The 24,708-nt window shown below is 46.1% G+C and overlaps 1 protein-coding gene across 1 annotated transcript; it reads right to left on the minus strand.

Moving 5' to 3' along the window:
• Positions 1 to 1,670: 1,670 nt before the first annotated feature.
• On the minus strand, positions 1,671 to 23,467 carry EIF2D (eukaryotic translation initiation factor 2D). The gene is made up of 15 exons (XM_043923776.1): positions 23,245 to 23,467; positions 22,116 to 22,306; positions 19,925 to 20,008; positions 19,358 to 19,448; positions 16,560 to 16,667; positions 14,467 to 14,720; positions 13,906 to 14,023; positions 12,214 to 12,259; positions 11,704 to 11,807; positions 11,434 to 11,583; positions 10,976 to 11,065; positions 9,952 to 10,047; positions 8,764 to 8,884; positions 3,419 to 3,593; positions 1,671 to 1,883 (listed from the first exon to the last, which is right to left on the minus strand). The coding sequence occupies exons 1-15, from the start codon at positions 23,298 to 23,300 to the stop codon at positions 1,813 to 1,815; spliced, it is 1,755 nt and encodes a 584-aa protein (XP_043779711.1). The 5' UTR covers positions 23,301 to 23,467; the 3' UTR covers positions 1,671 to 1,812.
• Positions 23,468 to 24,708: the final 1,241 nt, after the last annotated feature.

Raw genomic sequence — 24,708 nt, forward strand, 5'->3', positions numbered from 1 at the left:
AGGAATCCCTTGCACAGCCTAACACGCCCTTGCCTCCTCCCATGAACCTATGGTATTCATGAGGAGAAAAGGGAAGATGAATCAATGCAAAATGTGTCACCATTACTGGAAAAACCATCTGAAGCACGTCTTGACAGCACTGTGTCACGGCAGAATTCTGGGTCAAACCTGAAGCGTGGATGTTCATTGCAGACCTAGCCTCACCATTCACTGGCTTGTGTCTTTAGGAAGGGTGAGCAAGGCAGGACACAACTCTGAGCCTCCAGTCCCTCCAAGGTTGTGCTAAACAAATAATGTCTGTGGAAGAACTGTATAAAGCATTGTGTGTTTTCTTGGGAGAAGGAAATGATCCACTCCAAGACTCTTGCCTGGAGAATCCTATGGACAGAGAAGCCTGGCGGGCTTCAGTCCATGGGGTCGCAAGAGACGGACACGACTGAGCGACCAAACCACCACCTCGTGTTTTCTATGTTATTTGTATTGATTATGAGGACCATATTTCACGACTACTCTATCGCCCTCAGATCAAACCGTGTGTGTCCAAGGGTTCTGCTGTAACAGAATCTTGTTTGGGGTCAATTTCTAGAAACCTCTTTCTCAGTTTCATGTGCTCATGTTAACACAGCAGGTCAGTACAGTGGCGCAGTTCACTCACAGTGAGTCAGCAGTGAAAAGGCCGATCATTCAGAGCCTCCTAACAAAAGGCAAGGGACCTCATACACATTTTTATATTCATCCTTTTCTTATTCAAGCCCCAGGTCGGGAATTTGTGAATATTGTGGGTATTTTTGAGTCTTTATCTTGGTTTAAAAAAAAACAAGATGAGCAAGAAAAAAAGTAAACTGAAGTGTAATTTTATTTTTTTTGATGGTAAAAAGCAGATAACTCTGCAGTGATTTGGCTCAGCCCTTCTCCTTCCTATTGCACAAGGAGGCCCCTGGTACAGAAATGACTGCCCCAGACTGAGCAGGGACCACAGCCGGGGTCTGAATCTTTTCACATGATCCAGCTGAACTGGACAAAAGCACGATAACCTCTCTTAGGAAAACGGTCATACAGAATCTTACGCACTATTTCAGAGAACTCCGTGGGCCCTCTGAAGACCTTGTCCATGAGCCCCAGGTGAAGAAGTTTGAGGGTAAAGAAAGCATTAGTTGGTTAAGACTCTTCACTGTAGCAAAGTCATCTAACCTGTAGCCACATCACAACTTACAGCTGTTAGTGGCAGTTGTCAACGCTGAGGAAAAATTACTGTTGTACAGAAACCCATGTCCTAATGTGCTGTCATTGTTTATTTCTGGTCTAGCCTAAACTTTGCTCAAGGCAGAGATAACCGTTCCTTCTTCTGAATGATGACAAATATAAACATATAAATAGCCCTTTAGATATTTGAAGGCGTGATTTTGGGGCTAGGAGGTTAATTAGGTAGCAAGTATAGCAAGAGGTTATTGAATATTCGGTAGAAGGACTTTAAAAACAGGTAGGCTCCCCCTACCTGAACTCTGGATGGGCTATGGGGCCTTGAAAGCAGAGCACACACCAAATGATTGAAACCACATGAATGGAAAAAGCAGCCTCCAACGGCCTCCAGGGTTCCTTTCAAATGGCTTTGAACCTGAAAACTTAGTACTTAACAGTTTACTAAGTGGAAGAAACAAAAGGGAATCAAATTCAGATTAGAATAAAAATTTATTTTGGTAAAGAATTATATATATATATATTTTTTAGTTTGCAAAAACAGAAAATACTCATATAAATTACCAGCCCAGAGCCTGGATTTCCACTGGATCAACCACATGAAACAAGAGTCTGTCATTTCTTCTTGCCAGGCTTAGGGGCCTTCTCCAGGCCTTGGATGTATTTTCGAGGCAGCCGATACTCTTCTACAATCCGAAAGGCAGAGACTCCTCAGTGAGGTTTGTGCATGCTCTCCCCGCCCACCCCGTCCCTCTGTCTACAATGACCCTCCTCTGCCCCGACTGCCAAGGTCCCCGGGTGGCACAAGCGGTAAGGAATCCGCCTGCCAGTGCAGGAGACGTAAGAGATGCAGGTTCGATCCCTGGGTTTGAAAGATCCCCTGGGGAAGGACGTGGCAACCCACTCCAGTATTCTTGCTTGGAGAATTCCGTGGACAGAGGAGCCTGGTGGGTTACCATCCAATGGGTCGCACAGAGTGGAATATGACGGAAGCAACTCAGCATGCACGCCGAGGTCCCCAGCTGCACAGCCGCCTCCTGGCCCTCCCGCCCCACTCTGTTCACTCCCGCCTTCGAGCCTCAGCGCAAACCGTTTCCATCACGTGACCTGCTCTTCTACACCCAGCTCACACGCAACCCCGGCAGGATGGACCATACATCCTCATACCTCGAGGCTGAGTCTCCCAGCAACTTTCTTGCTGATAACTACTTTCTAAGTGTACTTCAGGCACTTGTAATTTTCTCATAAGGGAGAATGCGTGTGTCTGAGTGCAGTTACGTGTTTATCTTTTTCCCTCTGTATTTCACATGGAGCTCTTCACTTAAAGGGGTGCAGTTCTAAGTCAACTGCTGGGTACAGCCTGAGACCATAAAGTAAGCTTGCTTATTGAGCATTTACTATGCGCCAGACCTTGGGCATGAAAAAGGTAAGGCCTGTGATTCAAGATGCTCATTCTAACAGGGAGTTCAGACACAGAATAAATGAGCCCAGTTATAGACACTAATCAGAATATAAACACAATTGGAAAGTGTCATGTTAGCAGTTTTTTAAATGTCAATTTAAGGAAACAGAAAATTAAAAAATGGGACATGTTCTAAGACAGGCTTCCTGTGGCCCCTGAGCTGGGCCAACGAGCCTCTAAGGCTGCGACAGGCCACTCGAGGTTAGGGGACTACACGGAGGGAAGCAGCCAGGTGTGAATGTGGGGGTGCAGGCAGGGAACAGCCAGGAGACCAGCAGGGCTGAGGCCTGGCCTGAGAGTCAGGGACCTGCCAGAGAAGGTGGAGGGAAGATGGGGCTGGACTGGGTGGGTCTTGTTTAGTGAACTTAAAGAGTTTATTCCGCAAATCAAGGTTCGGAGCCCAACTACAGCACTGAACAGTTGAATTATCTCAGTACAAAGTACTGAACCTGTTTCCTCATCTGCAAAACAGAAACGGTTCTTCAGCATCAAGCCTGAAAAAAGCCCAGCAAAGTGCCTAGCAAAGCTTGGGTGCTCAACAAATGTTTTATAAAGAAGGAAAACCAGAAAGAAAACTTCTCCACTAGGATGGTGGATAAAACATTGAATTTGGGGGCTAAAAGATAAAGGGCAAACATTAGTTCCACCTCTCACTGGCTGCTAAAAGCCATGTTTATGGTAAACTCACTAGAGGGACTTTGGTAGGAAGACCTCTGCCTAGTGATACTGACGTCTCTGCTTCTTCAGGGGGATGCTCACCCAGCAACAGCCGGCCAAGGTGGTGGATCTGGTTGCCCTGGATCTGAACCTGCAGGCTGTCCTTGAGCCCAGGGGCAGCAGTGACGGTGGTGCTAGCCTGGCAGCGCAGCTGGAGGGTGGCAGCCATGGAGCACGGGTCCAGGCCATAGGCCTCCAAGTTCCGGACCACGGTCACCTGGTGAGACAAAAGACTGACAGTGGGCACAGACCACATGCCCTCCCTCCCGAAACCTTCCAGGGCCTCTGCAGCCTCCTCACCCTACGTTCACCATCCCCACAACCATATCTATCCATCCAAATAACTAATTTTTGTGCTTCTAAATTGAAGTTTTCTTTTTACCTCATCCAATACAGGCATACCTCAGAGATTCTGAGGGTTCAATTCCAGACCCACCATGATAAAGCAAATATTACAGTAAAATGAGTCACATGAACTGTTTGGTTTCCCAGTGGACATGAAGTTACATCCTCATGCAAATCAAACCACAGTGACGTACCACCTCACACCAGTCAGAATGCCATCATTAAATTCTACAAATAATGAATGCTAGAGAGGGTCTGGAGAAAAGGGAATCCTCTTACACTCTTGGTGGGAATATAAACTGGTACAGCCACTATGGAGAACAGTATGGAGGTTTCTCAAAAAACTAAAAACTGAACTACCATATAATCCAGTCATTCCACTCCTGGGCATATATCCCAGCAACACTATAATTCAAAAAGACAAATGTACCCCTATGCTCATAGCAGTATTATTTACAACAGCCAAAACATGGAAACAACCTACAACAGATGAATGGATAAAGATGTGGTATGTGGAATATTACTCAGCCATTAAAAAAAAAAACAAATCTCAGTAATCCAAGTCTATGCCCTGACCAGTAGAAGCTTAAGTTGAATGGTTCTATGAAGACCGATAAGACCTTTTGGAACTAACATCAAAAAAAGATGTCCTTTTCATTATAGAGGACTGGAATGCAAAAGTAGGAAGTCAAGAAACACCTGGAGTAACAGGCAAATTTTTGCCTTGGAGTACAGAATGAAGCAAGGCAAAGGCTAATAGAGTTCTGCCAAGGGAACGCACTGGTCATAGCAAACACCCTCTTCCAACAACACAAGAGAAGACTCTACACATGGACATCACCAGATGGTCAACACTGAAATCAGATTGATGATATTCTTTGCAGCCAAAGATGGAGAAGCTGTATACAGTCAGCAAAACAAGATCGGGAGCTGACTGTGCCTCAGATCATGAACTCCTTATTGCCAAATTCAGACTTAAATTGAAGAAAGTAGGGAAAACCACTAGGCCAATCAGGTATGACCTAAATCAAATCCCTTATGATTACACAGTGGAAGTGAGAAATAGATTCAAGGATTATACCTGATAGAGTGCCTGATGAACTATGGACGGAAGTTCATGACACTGTACAGGAGACAGGGAGCAAGGCCATCGCCAAGAAAAAGAAATGCAAAGAAGCAAAATGGCTGTCTGAGGAGGCCTTACAAGTAGCTGTGAAAAGAAGAGAAGTGAAAAGCAAAGGAGGAAAGGAAAGATATTCCCATTTGAATGCAGAGTTCCAAAGAATAGCAAGGAGAGATAAGAAAGCCTTCCTCAGTGATCAGTGCAAAGAAATAGAGGAAAACAACAGAATGGGAAAGACTAGAGATCTCTTCAAGAAAATTAGAGATACCAAGGGAATACTTCATGCAAAGATGGGCTCAATAAAGGACAGAAATGGTATGGACCTAACACAAGTAGAAGATATTAAGAAGAGGTGGCAAGAATACACAGAAGAACTGTACAAAAAAGATCTTCACAACCCAGATAATCACGATGGTGTGATCACTCACCTAGAGCAGGACATCCTGGAATGTGAAGTCAAGTGGGCCTTAGGAAGCATCACTATGAACAAAGCTAGTGGAGGTGATGAAATTCCAGTTGAGCTATTTCAAATCCTAAGAGATGATGCTGTGAAAGTGCTGCACTCAATATGCCAGCAAATTTGCAAAAGTCACCAGTGGCCACAGGACTGGCAAAGGTCAATTTTCATTCCAATCCCTAAGAAAGGCAATGCCAAAGAACGCTCTAACTACTGCAGAATTGCACTCATCTCACACGCTAGTAAAGTAATGTTCAAAATTTTCCAAGCCAGGCTTCAGCAATACATGAACCGTGAACTTCCAGATGTTCAAGCTGGTTTTAGAAAAGGCAGAGGAACCAGAGATCAAATTGCCAACATCCACTAGACTACTGAAAAAGCAGAAGAGTTCCAGAAAAACACCTACTTCTGCTTTATTGACTATGCCAAAGCCTTTGACTGTGTGGATCACAATAAACTCTGGAAAATTCTTAAAGAGGTGGGAATACCAGACCACCTGACCCACCTCTTGAGAAACCTGTATGCAGGTCAGGAAGCAACAGTTAGAACTGGACATGGAAAAACAGACTAGTTCCAAATAGGAAAAGGAGTACGTCAAGGCTATATACTGTCACCCTGCTTATTTAACTTCTATGCAGAGTACATCATGAGAAACGCTGGGCTGGAGGAAGCACAGGCTGGAATCAAGATTGCTGGGAGAAATATCAATACCCTCAGATATGCAGATGACACCACCCTTATGTCAGAAAGTGAAGAAGAACTAAAGAGCCTCTTGATGAAAACGAATGAGGAGAGTGAGAAAGTTGGCTTAAAACTCAACATTCAGAAAACTAAGATCATGGCATCCAGTCCCATCACTTCATGGCAAATAGATGGGGAAAGAGTGGCAAAGTTTATTTTGGGGGGCTCCAAAATCACTGCAGATGGTGACTGCAGCCATGAAATTAAAAGACGCCTACTCCTTGGAAGAAAAGTTATGATCAACTTCACATATTAAAAAGCAGAGACATTACTTTGGCAACAAAGGTCCATCTAGTCAAGGCTATGTTTTTTCCAGTGGTCATGTATGGATGAGAGTTGGACTATAAAGAAAGCTGAGCACTGAAGAATTGATGCTTTTGAACTGTGGTGTTGGAGAAGACTCTTGAGAGTCCCTTGGACTGCAAGGAGATCCAACCAGTCCATCCTAAAGGAAATCAGTCCTGAGTCTTCACTGGAAGGACTAATGTTGAAGCTGAAACTCAAATACTTTTGGCTACCTGATGCAAAGAGCTGACTCATTAGAAAAGACCTTGATGCTGGGAGGGGTTGGGGGGCAGGAGGAGAAGGGGACGACAGAGGAGATGGCTGGATGGCATCACCGACTCAATGGACATGGGTTTGAGTAAACTCTGGGAGTTGGTGATGGACAGGGAGGCCTGGCGTCGCATTCATGGGGTCACAAAGAGTTGGACATGACTGAGTGACTGAAGTGAAGACACAGAAGCAGACTCACAGGCACAGAGAGCAGACCTGTGGTTGCCAGAGGGGAAGTGGTGGGTGTGGGAAGGACTGGGAGTCTGGGATTAGCAGATGCAAACTAGTATATAGAGGATGGAAAAAGAACAAGTTCCTACTGTATAGTACAGAGAACTATATTCAATATCCTGGGATAAACCATAATGGAACAGAATATGAAAAAGACTATATATATATATCACTTTGTATTCAGCAGAAATGAAAAGCAACATTGTAAATCAACTGTCCTTCAACAAAATATCTTTATAAAGTTATGCTTTCACTATACTGTTAGCTGTGCAATAACATTATATGTTAAAAAACAAAGTATATACCTTAATTTTAAAATATTTTATTTGTGAAAAGTGCCACCCATCACCTGAGCCTTCAATGAGTTGTAATCGTTTTCACAATAGTAACATCAAAGATCATGGTCACAGATCACCGTAACAAATAATAATGAAAAAGTTTGAAATATTGCAGGAATTACTGAAATGTGACAGACACAAGAAGTGAGCACTGCTGGTGAAATCGCACCAACAGACTTGCTGGACACGAAAGTTGCCACAAGCAACTTTCAATTGGAAAAATTTTCAATTTGAAAAAAAAAACACTGTCTGCAAAGCATAATAAAATGAAGCACAATAAAACAAGGTTTGCCTGCATACGTCACATATTACATTTAGTGGGACAGATACTCTATCCCACACAGAACATATACTTTTGTTTGTTTGTTTGTTAAGTTGCTAAGTTGTGCCCAGCTCTTTGCAACCACATGGGCCGTAGCCTACCAGGCTCCTCTGTCCATGGATTTCCCAGGCAAGAATACTGGAGTGGGTTGCCATTTCCTTCTCCTACATATGCTTTTTCTAAAGTTTTTTTTTTTTTTTTTATGGAGAATTTAAAACATAAATAAAAGTAGAAGAGTACAATGAGCTCCACGAACCCATCACCGATTCCAACGATTCTCAACTCATGACCAACCTTGATTCATCTATATCCCCACCCACCCGCAATCCTATGTTACTTTAAAGCAAACCCTCCTAGAAATCCCATCTACAAATATTTCAGTATGTATCTCTAAGAGATAAGGGCTCTTTTTAACATAAAAGCAAAACCATCACTGTATATAATTACACATTCAAGAAATGGTGGCTACTGCTAGTTATTAAACTTATCATCACTTGGTTCTCATTTATTGAATGTTTATACGCCAAGCAGTATCTAAATATCTCACCTACATATATTCTTTCATTTGATCCTCACAGTGCCTTATGAGGTAGGTATTATACCCATTCTTCATATAAGGAAACTCAGGCAAACATGACATAAAGCATCGTGCTCCAAGTCAAGCAGCAAGGCAAAGCCATGCTGGAACCCAGTCTGTAATCTCAAAGCCTACACCCATAACCGCACACTTCTAGAGTCTGTCTTTTGGGATTTCTACCCAATAATCCTATTTCTGTCTTCTCAAGACAGACAAAATAAGTGCAGTCCTTTTCCCAAGACAAAATAAGTGCAGTCCTTTTCCCAAGGACAGCTTTACACATATTTGAGGACAGATGTAATTTGTTCTGACGACTGTGTTGCCAAGCTAAACAAGCTCAGTTCCTTCAGCAATTCTTTACCAGTTATTTTCACTGAACAAGGCCCAAGAGGTAACAGAAAAAGAAGAGCTGAAGGTCCATAGCAGAGTTCTAAGAAAAAAATAAATATAAGATCTTGTTTACTTCTAGAACCAGGCTCTCAGAAGTTTCCTCACAGAAAATCCTACAGGACAGTGAGGGAGGGGGTCAGCTTCACCTGTTTTACACAGAACCCAGCCCAGTCACAGAAACAGGTGTTTCCTAAGCAACTTTCGAGGTGTTTGAGGCCAATCTGAAAATCTCCAATCACATCAGAGAGACTAGAACTTGGCAGGAAGGTAAATCACCATCTTCAAACGCTGTATCTTTTAAAAATTACCTTTTTGTTCGAAGCTCTCTGTGCTAGGGTGATCTCAATTGGGCAGACCCTGCCTTTCTTCACAGTGGGCTCTTGTCCCGGAAAGGTCACTTGATAGGCAGGCTGCAATCTTTCCAAACATCTGAAATGGGAGTTAACGAGTGGGAGGCTGATATGGCCAGCAGAAGCCATTTCCTCATAGCTCGCGCCCAGCAGGCGGCTGGATGGAAGCTGATCTTGCAGGCAGTGGTTCGCCTCTGGCTGCAGAGTGGAATCAAGCAAATCAACTAGGGAGCTGCACCCCAGACCAACTGAGTCAGAATGTCTGATCACGAAGATCCATTTTTTACCACTGTGCTGCTGTAACTGCTTTACACCACTGGGTGGGTTTCTGCAGTGCAGCAGAGTGAGTCAGCCACGCGGATACAAGGATCTCCGCTTCTTTGGATTTCCTTCCCGTTTAGCCCACCACAGAGCACCAAGCGGAGTTCTCTGTGCTACAGAGAAGGCTCTCAAGGAAGAGACTATTTTTTTTCTTAATCTCCCCAACGTGCAGCCGCAGCGGAGACCCACTGACTCAGGGAAGGAGACGTCTGAGACGAGCCCCTGGAAACTGCCCACAGGTCTGGCCTTCTGAAAACCTGCCCAGCGGCCTTGCAGCAGATTTCTGTCTCAAGACTCTACCTTACCCAGCCGGATAAAGTACAGCTTCACATTTCTGACAGGTTCCAATCATGCACCTTTTCTAGACGCCTTTACCAAAAGGAATTTCTATCTTTTGTCTAACCAGATTTTCTTTTGCTAGCATGTATATTGGGAGAGACAAACTTTTTCTATGAAGAGCCAGATGGTAAATATTTTAGGCTTTAAGAACCATATGGGTCTCTGTTTAAATCACTCAACTTTGCCATTTAGCAAGGACACAGAGTAGATGTTATATAAACAAACGAGTGTGGTTGTGTGCCAATGAGACCTTATTTACAAAAACAGGTAGCAGGCCAGATTTGGCCCACAGGCAATAGCTTGCTAACTCCTGATATAAATTATTTTCGGTTTTGGTTCCATGGAAAAGAAAAGGTTTAAGAATCCTTCCTTTGAAAAGACTTTAAGACAATCCCCACCCCCCACTCCCACTTTCTTTTTGTTTCTCTTTTTGAAATTAAGGGGAAGGGATGGAAATGTTGGAGAGGGGCTGCCAATCCCCACTACCTGCTCAGGAGACTGTCCCACGGAAGCTTCCTGACCGTGTGCTGTTCATCCTTCTCTAAGATGCAGTCACAGAGGATGGGATCCAAGTTCACGAGACTAAAGGGAAAGAAGAAGCAATAAATAGCCCCAGGATTCATCTCTTACGTGTTGTTCATGGTCAATCAGGATTATTGGAACCAATTAGGGGTTCACAGTCCAGGATGCAATGTATTCTCTGGATGGGAGGTACACATATGCTTTCCTAGAATAAAGGAGAAGTAGGCAGTGGAGGGGAAAGTGGTATGGGGAAAAAAATGCGAACACTGGGATCCCTGGCTCAGTTATGTTATTAACTAACCATGATGAAGCCAGCAGTTCCCAACTTTTGGATGACAAGGGTGTCTTCTGTAATTAACAACAACAACAAAAATTAATGGAACACTCATTTAGTGGTTTACCTTCTGTATCCACTTACTAAGAAAATAGAGAATACCATGAAGCTAAGATGGCTTTGGTAAAATTTTTTGAAGTTTGCATTTTGTTCCTCACAACAGCACCTGCATTTGACAATCAACGGTAGATACATATGTTCAGGTCACTCTTGTTGTTTAGTCACTAAGTCATGTCCAACTCTTTTGTAACCCTATGGACTGCAGGCTCCCAGGATTCTCTGTTCATGGGATTTCCCAGGCAAGAATACTGGAGTGGGTTGCCATTTCCTCCTCCAGGGGACTTTCCCGACCCAGTGAAAGAACCTGGGTGTCCTGCATCAGTAGGTGGATTTTTTACCACTGAATCACCAGGGAAGCCCCAAGATACATATGAGATGATGCTTCTTCAGGCTGCAGTCAGTGTGGACAGTATATATAGATCTGACTACCCTCACCACAACTCTAACTGTCCACGGCCTATGGTTTAGAAGCCACCGGACTTGGTGTTCTAGAAGGCTGAGACCCCCTGCACCCCGCCCTCCCAGCCACCTCCCACATCTGCTGAAGGTGAGTGTGGAAAGACACAGGGCAAGCCCTCCTTCTCATCCACTCACTTCTTGTTGTCTGCATCCACCAGGTCGTTTTTCTTGGCGTAGTTGATGACGACTGTTCGGACTTCACTGCCCTCCAGGACACTCCCTTTCCTGGGTGAGAAGCGACCAGGAGGTTACTCACGCTGTGCTGGGGGACAAACCGCAAACGCCCAGACTCACTCCCTGCTCAGCAGGGCGCTGTCCTCGGCTCGAGCTCTGCCTTCTTCCCTTCTCCTGCCTGAGGCCTGCAGGGCCGCGTGAAGAGTCGGCATAGGCAGAAAAGGGAGAGACCTACTCTCTCGCTCACTGAGTCCGGAGACCACCTGCCCAGGGGAAGGAGGCTTGAAGCTGGGTCTGGGGGAGGGGGAGGAGAGGGCAGAGCAGGTTTCGCCAGTCACAGAAGAGCACCACTCAGGCTGAGAGGGTTATCGGCCAGAACACCAAGCAGGCAGGAGAAGGGCTGCTCTCTGAAAACTCACTTGTGGCCAGACTCCTGGAAGAGCAGGGTCATGCTGGCTGGGACACAGTAGAGGGGTTTTATATCTGGAGGGTGATAGGGCTGTCCCCTGCTACCCTCCTGGATTGTCTGGGAGGTCAGGGAGGGCTCGGGTATGACGAAAGATGTGATCCTGAAACCCAGCAGAAGGAAAGAGAAAACACATTTTATACTAGTGTCTCAGAGCTCCCCAGTCCTGGCCCAGGTGCCCCGGGGCCAGCTGAGCTGCGGTGAGCAGGCCCCCGGCACTCACCTCGGGTGCTTCCAGTCCACGGCCACAATGCTCTCCACCCCTTTGCTCAGCTCCTGCACCTGTATAATCTGCTCCTGCTGCATGTGCTGCAGGAACTTAGAGAGCTAAGGGAGAGAGGGCCAGCAGTAGGGGCCTCATCGACTCCGCACAGGCGCTGAGCACCTACAGTGTGCCGGACGCCGATCTAGGCGGGGCCTGGGGGGACGTGGGACAGTCCCTGTCCTCGTCCAGCTAGGAAGCGAAGGGCCCCGTCCTGAGGGCTGGAGACTAATGGGTGGAGCCTTTCGGAACTCAGGCTGGGTATAAAGGGCTGGGAGGGAGAGAGGGGAGTGGGTACCCACCCAACTGCCTCAGCCCCGGGAGAGCTTTCTTACCCCCACTATACCTGGAATCAAAAAGCTTAACTCTAGCATCAGCCCTGCAGACAGGGCTTCCCCACGTCAACCAGCTCACGCCACGAGCGCCCGACACAGCTCCCTGTGTGGGTATGCGGAGAAGGGACCCACTTACCTTTTTGTAGCTTGACTTCTTTATGTCCAGTTGCCGTCCTTCGGGGCTGATGGCAGATGGAAAAGGCAAGTTAAGCTAACAAAGCAGTAGGGTGAGACCTGCCTAACACTGAGAGGAGGCCGTTTCCTCAGCCTTCCTCCAGGATGCTTGGAAAGAGGCCGCTGTTCCAGAACTTTCTGCTTGGTGGCAGCATCAGAAAGAGGTAAAGACTTCAGATACTCTAGACCCTTGCTGTCCAACACACTTTCCTGTGAAGACGGAATGTTCTCTGCTATCAATGTGGTGGCCACAGGCCACACGTGGATATTAAGCACTTGAAATGTGACTAATGTGACTGAGGAAATACAGTTTAAATTTCATTTAATTTTAATTTAAATAGTTGGTGGGGTGGGGGGAATAGGAAAAAATAAATAAATAAATAAATAGCCACACATGGTTCATGGCTACTGTACTAGATACAGTTTTAGATTCCTCTCAAACTAGACGATCTTCTGTGTCCTCAGAAGTTTCACCTCCAGGTAAGTCTTTCTAAAACCAAGCTCACTGAGGCAGCCAGGATAGAGCAGGATTTGGCAAACTACATCCTGCAGACCAAATCCAGCAATACCCGTTCATCTACCGTCTACGGCTGCTTCAAGGCCACAGTGGCAGACGTGCGCAGCTGCAGAGAGACTGTAGGGCCTGCAAAGCCTAAAATAATTACTATCTGATTCTTTATTGAAAAAGCTTGGAGCCTCTGCCCTGTAGCTGTTAGTTTTGGGGGAGAAGTCCCTAATGAAAGCTCCTCAGAATGTACATCTTCTCTGAATATGTGATAGGCAATAGCAGTTTGGATTCGCAGGGATCCTTTCTAGAACCCATCCCAGGTTAAGAACCTCTACCCTAGAGAACATTCCAGGATCCCTTTTCCCAGTTACTTGCAACTCAGCAAGGTCGGGACAAATTACGAAGTATCTTGCCACACACTCCAGACCTCACGCTTGTATAGAATCCCTTAAAGAAGCTCACAGGAAGAGGAAGAGAATCACATTAAAATCATTTTTTAAAAAAACAGCAAAACTCTCAAAAAGAAAGAAGTTCAGACTTAGGGTGAAAATCAATAAGCAAATCTCCTGACATGGTCATATTCACTGGTTGCTTGTGAAATGTCAGGCTATTTGCTGTTGATGGCAACCTTACATGTGTTGGGAATGAGGGCGCTAAGAAGCCTGGTTACAGGTTCAAATCCGCCCTGCTCCAACACCCTGGGAGCTGGCTTCCAGCCCAGCTTCAAAGTCCAGAAGTTACCCACACGCAGCAACACTCTCTCTGCTGGTGGCTTGTGTTTGGGGGGGTGGGAGGTCCCTACTGACTGTTCCTTCTGACACAAGTTCATCCAGCCCGCCTACTCTTCAGAAAAGCATGAGCGGGTTGGCACTTTCAGACAAACAAGCTGCCCAGGACACTTCCTGGCCCAGATTCACCAGAGCAGAGGGGGGCTCACAGCACCTTGGGAATTTCAGCCTCATTTCCTCAGCATCCTGTCACTGGCTCACATTTAAGCTTTTACAACTCAGTATCTGCCAGATCAACCCTCCACTTCCTGCTTTCAACATCATGCTCCTCAGACAACTCCCCCGTCGGCCTTGTCCCATCCAACCACCGAGGAGCAGGAGAGGGCCCCCCTGCCCACGCCCCCCAGACCCTCCGTACCAGCAGGAGAACATGTGGCTACCCAGGAGAGTGCTGGTGAGCAACGGGAGGTCAGCTTTTCTGACACAGCACTTCAAAGCATGCAAGAAGCATCTCTGCAGCAGCTCGTCCATTTGCTCTGCAAGGAAAACACGAGGACCTCATCCTTCCGGAGGGATGCAGAGGCCTGCGCGGCGACAACCCCCTTCAACCCCAGGTTCTGAGGGAGCCTGCTGCCTGGCGCCAAAGCGCCTAGACTCTCCAGAACACGGGGCCTCTGCAGAGGCCTGACCCCAGAGAAGGCAGCAGGTCACACGGTCCCACCCGGCCAGACGCAACACTTCTCTAACAGAGAAGTCAGAGCCGGAGAAACCCTGGCGGGCCGTGCAGCTGGGCTCAGGGAACCCGGGGAAACGTGACTCATGTGAGAAAGGCTCCGAGGTGAGACAGCAAAGCGCTGGGCACCACCCTGACCAAAGCCAAGGCCGTCTCCCTCCCCCTCAAGAGGCCTGGTCAGAAGCAGCACAGCGCACATCAGCCTCCTGTGCTGGGAGAGAGGCCCTTCCACCCTCAGAGCTGTACCCTGAAGGGTCTTGCTGTCCATGGGGTCCACGTGCAGGCCCCCAGGGCCGGGGTCTTCCATGGCTTCTGACGGGGACTTCTCACACCTCCGCTGGACCTCCTCCTCTTCCTCCTCCTCCTCCTCCAGGGTCAGCTGCCTCATGTCGCCCTCCAGGGCGGTGTCGGCCTTGACACATCCCTTCCCTTCACTGAGATCGGGGGCGTCCAGGGCCAGCGGGGCAATGGACGGTGGACTGGATTTGTTTCCAGATCGCCTGCAAAAACCTCACGTCAGAAACAGTGAGCAGCAACCACAACACCCTCCAACCCTGGTCAGGGGGGTCAGCGGGGGTCCAGGGAGAATGAGAGTCACAGGCAGGGGTGTCCAGGAGCGGCCAGAGAGCCTGGGCGTGCACCTCAACTCTGATTCCAGTTTGGGGCCCAGAGAAGTCCCATGCCTCAGTTTCCTCATCTCTGAAATGGGGAGAGGAATTCTTGCCTTCTCCTTATCCCAAAGGAATACTAATAATGTTAACAGGAATTCAGGGACAGAGAAAAATTAAAGACAATATAGTTATATAGAAGCCCCCCTCCAAAAGTATTCCCTTCATATGAATTAAAAATAAAACCACTTTGAGTTAAATAACAAAATTAAGACTGCAAATGCATCTGTAGTACCAGTGGTGGAATACAAACCCAAGGCTGAGGGTAGAGAACAAAGTACAAATAACTGAACTGCTCAAGACTGCAAAACAGCTGCTTCTGTGTTAAACCAGAATGGAATCTAAAACAGATAAATGACAAGGACCTGTTGTATAGCACGGTAACTATATTCAATATCTTATAATAAACTTTAATGGAAAAGAATCTGAAAAAGAAGATATATGCACACATCTATATCTGGAATCACTAGATACACACTAGTGATCACTAAAATCACTTTGCTGCATGCCTGAAACGGGCACACTGGAAATCAACTACACCTCAATTAAAAAAAAGGAAGCCTAACCTGCAGAGCGGAGATGACAATGGTTCTATGCCATCAAGCCTTCTGAAGACAGGATGGTAAAAGCAAAAAGCTTTACCTTAACTAAGATTATGCAAGTCAAACCAAGTTTACTAACAGCTGCAGCAAGGCTTTTAATGAGGCTAATAGTGAGGCCAGAGCGCATGTTCAGGCTACTCTGATCATGTAAATACTGAACGTATTTTCAAAGAGTGGGAGGATAGGGGACGAGGCAGCTGCTGATAAAACGATTTAGACAACAAGACCTTAATTTCTCACACTGACAGAAAACAAGGAGCTGGGAGCTTGTGAGTAAGCAGCCTGCAAACATCTGCTGAGACCCAGAAGGATGAGGCTGTATGTCCAGCAAAGCAGTGTCTGGCTGCTGGCTGACACTTGTAAAGTGAATAACTCGAAGACTGACTAAAAATGTAACAGGTAAATCTATACCGACAAGCCACAACACTTGGCAAAGGACCAGGTACGCTGCATTTGAGAAGAGTCTTATTTACTATTTCGGTTAAAGGACAAGAAAATAACCAGAAAATAAGCTCTGATACAGTTCCGGAGAGCAAGGGTCACAGTGAGAAAGGGCAACTTCCGTAATGAGGAGGCGATCCAAAATGTAAAAATTAAACAATAAATAAAATAATAAATAAAAATAAATAAAAAGTAAAAAATAACAGTAACCATATTATCACCTGGGAGCCTGAGGAGCTACTCTGCTTTGATTTGGATTCAGAAGTGAGAACCTCTGAGCCCTCATCAAGGGGCCAGAATATGCCTGAATGTACACGACAGAGAAGGCCAGAGGGACCAGTGCTATAACACTAAAGAATGTCGCTGTGCTGAGAGAGAAGACAATCCCGAAGGCCTTCTTCGAGGCCTAGGATTCTACAATTCACCTAGAAAATAATTAGTTCTCTGTAATTTCCTCTCTAAAAAAGGAAAAAAAAAACATCTTTTCTTCACATTGAGCAAGGAAATTAACATCTGTGATCAGCAACTGAGGACAGGCAGGGATCAAAACCCTGACTTCTGAATCCAGGCCCTGGGCTCTCTGCATCCACCCAGGTTCCCTGTAAACCAGAAGACAGGCTGAACCCACCACAAGTGGTCCTGGTAGGTGTGGAGCACAGAGAAGCCCCTTCCCTTCAGACCCGAGGTCAGCATCTCAGCTGTGGACATCACGGCGACTCCGACGGCAACGGGGGCTCTGAGGAGGAGACAAGGGTCAGGAAAGTCTTCCAGGGGGACGCCCGCCAGACCGGCTTCCTCACGTGCTCAAAGCACCACGGCTGCAAATCTGAAGCACCCACTTATACCACAGAACGAGAACTCACTGCAGTCTCAGTCCTCTTTAAATTACCTATAAATGTGACTGTCAAAGAGTCGGACATGACTAAGCTACTAAAACACACACACACACACACACACACACATACCACACATACGACTTTCAAAAATTCCCTGACCAAATATTCCTTCTGGGTAAGTAACTCATCTACTGATATTATCACTGTTTTATCCCTATTACAAATCAAACACAGACAGGACTCAGGAGGATATTTAAAAGTTTTCTTTCTTTAATTTCAAAAATATAAATTGTTCGTGCAGGTTCAATCCCTGGTCAGGGAAGTAAGATCCCATGTACCACACAGGAAGGCCAAAAAAAAGGGAGCGCCTTCCTATTTGCAAGTTGAAAAGGGAGGTCTTTCCCGTCCATAAAGTAGGCTGCTGAGTGCCACCAGGAGGAGAGAAGAGAGATGTGAGGTACCAACTAGAGGCTCCTTCTGAGGTGGCTCTTATAACAGGGCTTGCTCTGTGTAGCCATCTAAGAACTGAACGTGTCCATAATATCCAAAAAGAGAAGACCACACATTTACAATAACTACAAGAAACTTCCAAAGCCCAAATGGGAAATTCTTGTCATCCCAGTGTTACTCAAGCATCGCTCACACACTGCCCGTAAGGACCGGTGTCTAGCTGTCGAACAGTAGGGGAATATAAAAGCCCAGCAAGGTTGCCTGGACCCAAGGGAAAAGACTCAAGGGCTGAATTCCCAACACCTGAACTGCAAAAAAATACCTGCCAATCTGGTGGCTCCACTTACTGTGCCCATGGATCAGCTCCTGCCACAGAATCTTTGAATTTGGCTTCTTTCCCAGTTCCTAAAAGAAGGGTCTTTGTCTTCCACCTTTGGAAGGGTCAATGGCTCAGGAACTTCAGTCTCAAATACGGCTTGCAGTTTTAATAAACTCCCTTCTACCCTCATTCTCTGCCACAAACCACCCAGGCTTCATTCCCACATACATTGTAAATGTCAAACTAAGCAGGCCAAATACACATTTCCATCGTTTTCTCCTACCTGGGATAGAATACTGGGGGGAAAAAACAATAATATCACCATTCTTTTCAACAGCCAAGTTTTCCTGCAGGTACGCAGGAAGGGAACCTTCCTAGGCGCTTGGTGCCAAAAGGTTCAAGGACAATAGGAGACCAGGAGCAGCGGAAATAAGATCTTTAAACACTGACCCACCCCCCCCCACCCCCAAGGCCTACAATCTTTCTCCCTCAAAAAGCAGTGAGTAAAATAATGAGATGTCATTTTCCATTCAGGATGACATAAATGAATATAACCCATCATATCCAGTGTCGGTGAGCACGTGTGGAAACAGGCTCCATACACCCTATAGGTGGAGTGAAAACTGATAGGGTGTTTGTAGGGCAACAGAAGATGTGCACGATCGCCAGCCAAACAGCTCTGCTTCTTAGCATCTGCTTTAGGAAAATACTGGCACCAGTGTCCCCAGAAGCATTAGGAAGCTCTTGTTTGTGACAAAGTAGAGGCCACCACAGTGTCCACCGGGAGACGAGCTTCTCCATCACCCCACAGCGGGTAAAACGATCCAACTTATCTGTGCTAGCTGACACAATGTTCACACTACCTGAACTGAAAAAACACTAGGGACAGAGTTTGTTTGTTTGTATTTTTAAACACACACCCCCCACCTCACACATTTTATATGCACGTGTACATGTGCACTGCAGAAGGCTGGCGAGGCTATGCATCAGAATGATAATGCTTACTTCTACAGAAAAGAATTATGGGCTGAGTGGGTTTTGATTTTCCGTAACCGTTCATATGATTATTCCCTAATTTATTTTAAATAAATTTTATTTATTTAGTGTGCTATGGCCAAACCACCCTATAAATAGGATAAAAAGAAAATCACTGAATTGTACAGTTGAAATAGGTGAATTTTACAGTATATAAACTATATCTCCCTCAATTAATCTATTAAAAATAATTAAAAGATGAAGATGATGTGGCTGTCAGACAAAAATAGTCTTGAAGTCATGGAAGGCAGGAAAGCAAGAAAATATCACAGGAGACTAAGAAGACATGACAACTAAATGCAAGCTGGCACCCTAGAGTGGATCCTTGAACAAAAAAATTTTTTTAAATACATATACATAGTGGGAAAACCAGGAAAATATGAATAAACTCTGTAATAGTGTCAACAGGATTGAACCAATGTTAATTCCTTAGTTTTGGCAACCGTACTGTGGTTATATAAGATGTTATCAAGACAAGAAGCTGGGTAAGAAGTATATCAGGACTCTGTACTATCTTTGCAACTTGTCTGTAAATCTAAAAAAAAAAATTTTTTTAAGGAGAAAAAAGTACATTTTATAAAAGGAGAAGCAGCAGCAGGAACAAATATACTTGGCCCAGATGTGTGCACACTCCACAGGCTCACTGCCAATCCCACTCTCGGGATCTTTGAGAAAGAATCTGTTTTCTCTTTTAATCCTTTACCCACAAGCTGTGAAGCTGTCATTCCCGCCCCTCCCAAGGTTCCCCTCAGTGTGCCCCCAGAGGCACCGCTGACGGCCCAGTACCTGTTCCCCACCAACGCTACGGCACAGAGGTCGCCCTTCTGTACTTGAGGCAGGCCAGCAGGGGGCACCACCAGTCCTGGCAGCATCAGATCTGCAGCAAACAAAAGCGTCACAGCTAATTCCACAGTTCACATCATCGTTTATTCATTCAGTCAACAGACGTTCATTAACTATCAACTGTGTTATTCATAATGAAAGTAGAAAGCAGCAGTCTGAGTATCAGACCACCCTTTGGGAAGCTAGCGGTCAAACTGAAGGACCAGGCTGAGGGTCTAGTTTCCGTGATCTATCCAAGTCTGGTTTCCCCAAGTCAGCTTATCAACCTAAAGGATAGCCAACAGCGTTTTACAAGGCACTTCATGTCACTCATCTTATTTAAGCCTTACAGCAGGATCTCTGAGGCCCACGGAGTTTGTGGAAGCCGCCAAGTGAGAGATGCAACAGACATGGGGGGAAATTCCATTCTTCAATCATATGAATGCACGAAATGGGTACATTTATTAAAGTAGTGGGTCTTTTTTGAAGTAGGTTTTAGACAGTATCCAGAATATAAGAAAATACTCTTACCTGCTCCCCCCACCAGTTTTTCAAGCACCAGAGGCCATGTGGTAAACGTTGGTAGAAGATCGGGATAAGACCACAAGGTATACACTGTCCAAAGAGAGGGTCAGAAAACACTTACTGCCAAAGAGTCAATCCTCCAGAGAACGGGCAAAGCCAAATACTAGGTCACGTTATCAAAATACAGAAAAGACACTCAACTCAAAGCTAGAGAGAGGGTTGTGGGGGGATGTCCAAAGAAGCTGCATTTTTTTTTTAACTTACATCACCCCAAGTTTGTGAAGCAGTTTAGATGTCATATGCTATTCATTTTAGAATCTTTGCTTCCCTTAGCCCGAGAGAGATGATTCTTTACATACTGAGTTCTTTGCAGTAGTTTCTCTCAATCTGTGATCTTGAGAAGTTATCATTTTTACTGGTAGGAAGACACACATGAAGTGAACCACAGCTTTATGAGATTAACTGCCAAAGTTGGATATTTACACGTAAGGCTAAAACTAGTCGGAGAAGGCACTGGCGACCCACTCTTGCCTGGAAAATCAGTACTCTTGCCTGGAAAATCCCATGGGCGGAGGAGCCTGGTAGGCTGCAATCCATGGGGTCGCTAAGAGTCGGACGCGACTGGGCGACTTCACTTTCACGCATTGGAGAAGGAAATGGCAACCCACTCCAGTTTTCTTGCCTGGAGAATCCCAGGAATGGAGGAGCCTGGTGGCCTGCCATCTATGTGGTCACACAGAGTTGGACACGACTGACGCGGCTTGGCAGCAGCAGCAGCAGCTAAAACTAGTGATTAGGTGTACATCTGCTTTTGCCTGTCCAGTATCCCTTTTCCCTACCCTGGGAATCAAGTGTCTCTTTTCCTGTGGGAAACATTCCATACAGCTTACATGAGACTGACTCCCTTCTTAAAGAGGCTGCAGCCTTGAACAAGGCAGAGACTTAAGATTAAAACTGGATGTCACTTGAGCCTTGAAGGCACCTATTGCTTCATCCGGACTGCAGGAGCAGAAGAAAAGGGCCACAGTGGATCAAAGTAGGGACAGAGACCCAACAGGGATTTCATTTATGACCTCAGAAGCACGTAATCCAAAACCAGAGCACCAGCCTATAAGATATTTTGAAATTTTTCCACGTTTATTATTTTTATTCCCTCTGTTTCTATAGTCATTGGCAGGGGCTTGTATGTGTACATACATACAAAAAGGGCTTGTATGTGTACAACAGCAAAGTGGGGTAGGGGTAGGGCCTGGGGTAGGAAACTGCACTGCATTGCTACAGCCAACTTGGGAGGAAGAAAAGCCCCAAACAACAAAGTAGATGTCAGCAGGAAAGGAAAAGAGAAAAAGACACTGATTCTGTGAGACCTGTGAGGAAAGCAAGCAACAAAATCCTGAGAGCCAGAGAGAGCCTAAGAAAGAATTCTGGTGAGGTATCTCAACCAAAGTCCATCACCAAGACAGCTGGGTATGGAGTTTAATTAATTCAGCTTCCTTCCCATCATAGTTATCTCTTCAGTATCTTAAGAAAAGTGCACTAGTGACAGTTTTAAGAAACATTTTTTACATGCCCTGAAACTCCAGTGGCATCCCTGGTAGCACAGCTAACAAAGAATCCACCTGCAATTCAGGAGACCCTGGTTTGATTCCTGGGTTGGAAAGATTGCCTGGAGAAAGCATAGGCTACCCACTCCAGTATTCTTGGGCTTCCTTGGTGGTTCAGTCGGTAAAAGAATCTGCCTGCAATGCAGGAAACCTGGGTTTGATCCCTGGGTTGGGAAGATCCCCTGGAGAAGGGAACGGCTACCCACTCCAGTATTCCGGCCTGGAGAATTCCATGGACTAAACAGTCCCTGGGGTCACAAAGATCTGACATGACTCAGCGACTTTTATTTCACTGAAACGCCACCCTTTTCAAGACCTCTGCTCCATTCCTGGTCACCCCTCTAGAAACAAGTGTTTCTTCAGCTTAGCACTTCCCTTGGCAACAACCCTGGCTTTGTGTTACCCTTGTCCCCCTCCCTTCTATAGCAGTTTCTGGTTTTGTATGATCTAATTCTCGGGACACAGAACACAAAAAATTCTTAGGGAGATCTTGCATTCATTTGTTTTAAGGAAGACAGGTTAATGGAAGAAACAAGGAGAAACAGATATTAGGCAGAGACCACAGTAACGGCATCTCCATCCCACTGCCATACCTGTTGGATACAGATTTTTCTCCAGTTCAAACAGGATGGGGTTACCACCACTCACGTACACAGTCACTGCATCTCCTCTGTGAGCATACAGCTTTACAATGTTGAGCTCTTCCTTTCCAGGCACTAACTCAGAGACCTGATCGGTTCCAAGAGTGGGGAAAACAGCTGCCACATCAGCCCGAAGCTTTCTCCTGCAGAGGGCACACGTACTGGTGTGAAAGCTGCCTGCATAGATTTTAATAAATACTGAGGACTCAGAAAGACTTACTATAAAGTTATGAGGACCAAGGAAGTCTGGTAGATGATGCCCTATTCTCACACACTCTTCCAAAACATCCCATTATCTTTCTCATCCAGTGTCTCATCTATTTTCACATGTTCCTGAGGCATGTCTTTCCACTTCACAAAGAAAGAAAGAAAAAACTGAGACCCGGTGAGCAATCCAAGTTAGCCTGCCACTGGAAACTCAGTCCTGCCTTCCTGACTCCACCCATAGCTCTTGGATCTGCGCCTTTCTCATATACGGCTGGCAAATCTAACAAGCTTATGATCAGACAGATACACCAGGGCATCAAGAATGACAACTAGAGAACACTGGTTCCCAAATCCCCAAGGTGATATCTGCGTTTGCAACACTGTCTGAACAGATACAGTTACCACGTATGCCTCATCCACTTCCACCTCACCCTCCATGTGTCTCTCCCGCCAGATATGAGAAGTGACTAGACACTTCTCATATACCTGTAGTTCTCTGTGCTCCACCCAATCTCTCCCAAGGGACTCAAAGCTCCAAGTAGGGCAGGGATCCCGTATTCCTTCATTTCTGCATCCTCCACGGCACTTTGAACAGACTGCAGTCAATACGCGCTGACTGAATTACGCTTCTGTGAAACTCACTAGACTATCCAAAAAAAGACAGCCTGGGAGATAACTCGGGCCTCCGCTCCCATTTTCACCCTCAAAATATGTCTAACTCACCCTTGCCCCGCTCTGGGGTCCCTTCTCCGGCTGTGCCCCTCGGCCTCCACCCCAGGTCGGCTGACCGAGCACAGAAAGGCTGCGAGCCGGCCAAGCTCGAGAGACGCCGGGGTGCCCTCGTGGGTAGGCACGGGCCCCTCTTCCCCCTCACCTGTCCGACCCCTTGATGGCCGTGTTGGACTTGACCCGAAAGGCCTTGGCAAACATGTCCGCTGGAAGGGCCTGGGGAAGACAGGGAGACCACAGACGCCGCGAGCTGTCAGGAAAGCGGACGCACGGTGGCTGCCAGGCCCGCGGCCCTGGGGGCAGCCATGCTGGGGCCCGGCTGGGAAAGTGGCCCGGCTGGAAACCGGGCCCGCTCAGCTTCGCGGCCGCCCCTAGCGGCAAGGCCGGGAACTGAAGCCCGGAGGGCGGGACTGTGATTCCGGCGCAGAGCGGTGCGCCCCGCCCCTTCATTCTGGCCGCCTGGTTCTGCGCCTGCGCGAGCGGCAGGCGCGAGTCCCTTTGTAGTAACGCTTGGGGACGTGGTTCTGCGCCTGCGCGAGCGCCAGGCTCGGGTCCCACCAGAGATTCCGTTCATTTCCTTTCCATCAGCGCCGTGGTGTGTCGAGTAGGCCCTCTGCCAGCTCTCATCCCATTCAATTTAGTTTAGCTGCACAGAGTTAATTGAACTTTCGGGTTTTATTATAGTCGCAGATCTCTTGAATGCTTTTCTTAAGGGCTTTTGTTTATTAAGATCTTTACTTTTTTTTTTTTTTTTTAAGATCTTTACATTTTATTGTAGACGATGGGCCACAGCTGGAATTCTCTCTGAGATTTTTCTCCTCCCTGATTTTTTTTAATTTACATGATGTGATAATAACAAGGAATCCACTTTATTCCCAAATTTGACCTACTGAGAGGGAAAAACTATACAAATGATCTTCAAATCTGTTATTTAAAACAGCTTTGGACATCTTTATGTACCTTTTACATTCAGGCTTTCCAGGTGGCTGCAGTGGTAAAGAATCCTGCTGCCAATGCAGAAGATGTAAGAGATGCGGGTTCCATTCCTGGGTGGGGAAGATCCCTGGAGCAGGCAATGTCAAACTGCTCCAGTATTCTTGCCTGGAAAATTCAATGGACAGAAGAGCCTGGTGGGCTATAGTCCACTGGGTCACAAAGAGTTGTACGTGACTGAGTGACTAAGCATGCACCCATGTACATTTTTGCATTTAGGCATTATTTCGGGGGGGGGGGGGGTGGTTTCCAAAGCAATTTTTAAAACACAGAGTGCTCAAGAAAGAATAATTTTTGAGACATAGTAAGATCAAATTATGGTTTGGCTTCTCCCTAACAGTTTGATCTTTGCCAATAGTTTATCCTTTCTGAAACTCTTACATTCTCTAAGATGTGAAGATAATATCTACCTCACTGGGCTTCTGTGAGAAATGATTGAGATAATGTATGTAATATGTTGCAGTGTTTTGAAATTTTCCAATAAATTGTAGATATTAGTCCAAAACAAAGAAAAAAAATCAGTCTCAGAAAGAAGTGAGAGTTTGGGTTTCCCTGAAAGGGATCACTGTGTACCCTGGAGACAGAGATTTAAACACCTGGGGTCCTGGCCCCTAAG

The sequence above is a fragment of the Cervus elaphus genome, chromosome 14 (genome assembly GCF_910594005.1).
Source record: "Cervus elaphus chromosome 14, mCerEla1.1, whole genome shotgun sequence".
Taxonomy (NCBI): domain Eukaryota; kingdom Metazoa; phylum Chordata; class Mammalia; order Artiodactyla; family Cervidae; genus Cervus; species Cervus elaphus.

Excerpts from the sequence above, each read along its gene's own strand:
- EIF2D (XM_043923776.1), bottom strand. The coding sequence starts at position 23,300 with ATGTTTGCCAAGGCCTTTCGGGTCAAGTCCAACACGGCCATCAAGGGG. Across the intron at positions 8,885-9,951 it reads TGGGACAGTCTCCTGAGCAG|ATGTTTGGAAAGATTGCAGC; the intron begins GTAGTGGGGATT and ends CTCCCATTTCAG. Across the intron at positions 3,594-8,763 it reads AGAGAGCTTCGAACAAAAAG|GTGACCGTGGTCCGGAACTT; the intron begins GTAATTTTTAAA and ends TTGTCTCACCAG.